The sequence below is a fragment of the Galendromus occidentalis genome, unplaced genomic scaffold, assembly GCF_000255335.2.
Source record: "Galendromus occidentalis unplaced genomic scaffold, Mocc_1.1 scf7180000076365, whole genome shotgun sequence".
In the NCBI taxonomy this organism is placed as follows: Eukaryota; Metazoa; Arthropoda; class Arachnida; order Mesostigmata; family Phytoseiidae; genus Galendromus; species Galendromus occidentalis.
In genome coordinates, this window is record NW_003804354.1 from 30,373 (window position 1) to 33,270 (window position 2,898).

Sequence of the window (2,898 nt, forward strand, 5' to 3'; positions counted from 1 at the left end):
TTGATTCCGGTCGACATTGTCGCAAAAACCGTGATCCTCGCTGCGTGGCGAGCGGGAACCACAGATTCCAAGAAAATTGGAATCTACAACTGTGCCATCGGCGATCGGGCACCCAGTTTCACCTGGGGCGACTTCGCGAATTTCCAAAAGAAGCTCGTCAAGGAGGTCACGTTCAATAATGCCGTCCGCTATCCCGCCCTCACCCTGCGCAGCAACTGGACGATGCACAAATTGTCAATGATCTTCCAGCATTTCCTCCCCGCCTTCATTGGGGATGGCGTCCTATCGATAATCGGGAAGAAACCCTTCCTGAACAAGGCGTACGAGCAGATCAACGCCATGCAGACGGCCCTCTCGTTCTTCACCACTCATGAGTGGACGTTCAGGACGGAGAAATTGGAAGAGCTCTCCGAGTTTCTGGACGAGAACGATCGTCGGGAGTTTGACATAGACGTGAGTTCGCTCATCTGGGACGATTTTCTGGTTCATTACGTTCGAGGTCTCCGCGACCACGTCCTCAAGGAGGAACACAAGGGGGAATCTACCCGCATACGGACCTTGTACCTGATCAACCAGGCCCAAACCTGCCTTCTGGCCTGCGGCGCCTTAGTCGCATTCAAAGAGGTCCGATGGCTTGCGGAATCCTTAGATGGATATTTCTGCGCTTGATATCGCCTCTGATGAGTGGTGACTATCAGCGACGACAGACCGTCGCAGGACCGATACTTAGGGAATATTAGGTAATTTTTATTTTTAGGAATATTTATATTTATTGTAAAAAGGAGTCAAATATATTTATCGTACTTAGTGTAGACGTCGTTGGAGTGAATCGGGGTCGACGGCATGTGATCTTGAAGGAAAAAGAAGAATCCTTCCCCGGTAGAGAAGAGGAAAGCATCGTTCGTGATGACGCAAAGTGAATAAAGTTACTCGCTTAAATAATTCGATTCTTTTACGTCTCTGGTCCCTGCAAGGACTTAGTGGCTCCAATCATGCTCATCGACACTTCGTTTTCTCTATGTGCGTCGAATTCTACCGCACCTGACATCGGTTAGGCGCGTGTGTTCACTCCTCACTTCTGAGAACTTCGACGACAGGCAGTCGCATCCCCCGAGCTCGCACGGAGTCCTCATACTGATTGTGAGATGAATAGGTCTGAAGCGGCATATAGGCCTCCAATGATTTCTTCTATCGATCATGGGTCCGAAAATCGTCTGCGTGGAAACAGGGTGATATTAACTCCCGAAAATTTCAGCAGCTGAGCCATGCCCGACGATCAGCCAGAGTACTTTGACATAGGGATGAGTCCCTCTCGACAGTGACAAACATATTTGAGAAGGATCCAGGATGCTGACAGCACTCAGCAATCAAAGTCTCCCGCTGTGCTCTCAGAGAGCTTTCTGCGTAAGAGTTCTGCCGTGGTCTCGATCCTTTCATCTCCGAGATTCGGACCCATGCCTTCCTTATCTTATTTCTCTGATCGGACTCGGATACTGTCGGCTCCGAGTTTTCCATCTGCACACCTGCGTTTGGGGATCCGCTCAACGCTGAGATCGTGTTCTGCAGTCGCTTGTAGAATCTCGCAGCCCCGATCTTTTTCGGAAGGTCGGCGTCGAGAGCGTCCTCCGCAGCACCATAGTGTGATCGAATCGCAGCGACAGTTATTTGATCGATTCGGGCTTAATCTCGCAGCTTGTTCTCGGATCGACCGCGGTCAATCTGCGATGGGATGAGACGGGGACGCTCTCACCTCCGTGCGTAGCCGCCCGATTCATCGACGAGTCCGGCCGTCAGCTTCTCAGACCGGATCAGGCATCATCATCATCATAAAACGCTGCTGCCATCGACGCCACCGATGATACGTGTGTCGGCCCTCGGCTGAGGACGCTAGTTAATTCGGCTCGCTTCTAATAAGTCTGCACGGCACGTCGTCGTTTGAAACGACGAGCTCGCTGTCACCGGTACAGGAACATGCCACCGGTGTCAAGACCCTCCGCCAAGGAACTGCCTGTTCATTTGCCTGTTCCGCCGTTCAGTACTGGGGTCGCTGTTGCCAAGAGCCCTACGATAACGATGCTAAAAACTGTCGACTTATCTTGCCGCCGCCGCCGTCGTCGGCGTCGACGTTGTAATTGCCGTTGGCGCCATCGCGATCATCATCGTCATCGAGGGCAAATGTCAGTCGGTTTCTACTCCCTCATCCGTCGAGTGGCTTCCGGAACGAGGCGAAGCTATACCAACATAGCGGGAGGGCGAGCAATGACACGACATCTCTCCGACGTAGAACGGCTTCCGATAGTTGACGTCGACCGAGGAAAGTCGGGCTCGCTCGTTCCGCGGCTCCCCTACATTAGTCAACGAGCAGGGGGCTGGGCCACGGGAGGGTTTCTCAGGGAGGGTTATAATGTACATTAGAAGTTTAATAACGTCTCTGAGTTTCGAAATAGTTCAGGAAGACGGGGAAGCGGGAAGGGGGGGGGGCCAGGCTTCGGAGCGATCCCCTTGCGGCTAATATCAGTCGGAGATGACTCGCCGAACGAGTAAATCATTTCGTGCCGAGCTCGATCGTTATTGCGGTCGGAATTATTGTCAAATAGGATCTGAACGCCCAATCCGAGCGCTGTTCCGTCCCGCGTGAGGCATTTATCTAACGATAATTTGTTTGTTGCAGATCCACTCACAATGAGCTGGAGAAAAACAGGTGAGTTCGCAATCGAGAATCCACGTCATTAGAGCTTTCCGTCATATGATGAATACACTTCGCCTAATGCAACTCGCGGTGCAGCTCGTTAATTCTGAAGTTCGTGTGAGGATACCGCGAGACTCGACGGAATTTATTGGGACCAGGTGAGGTACCGGCAGGGATTATGATGCGAGCTGCTCGAGGCTCCCAATTGG

General features: G+C 52.1%; 1 protein-coding gene across 1 annotated transcript in view; it reads left to right on the plus strand.

Moving 5' to 3' along the window:
• LOC100902967 (putative fatty acyl-CoA reductase CG5065) overlaps positions 1 to 669 on the plus strand; it is a 742-nt gene extending 73 nt beyond the window's left edge. The window contains exon 2 of the mRNA XM_029113155.1: positions 65 to 669. Coding sequence (XP_028968988.1) covers positions 65 to 669 — 605 coding nt within the window. The remainder of the gene's footprint in view (positions 1 to 64) is intronic.
• The last annotated feature ends 2,229 nt before the right edge of the window (positions 670 to 2,898 follow it).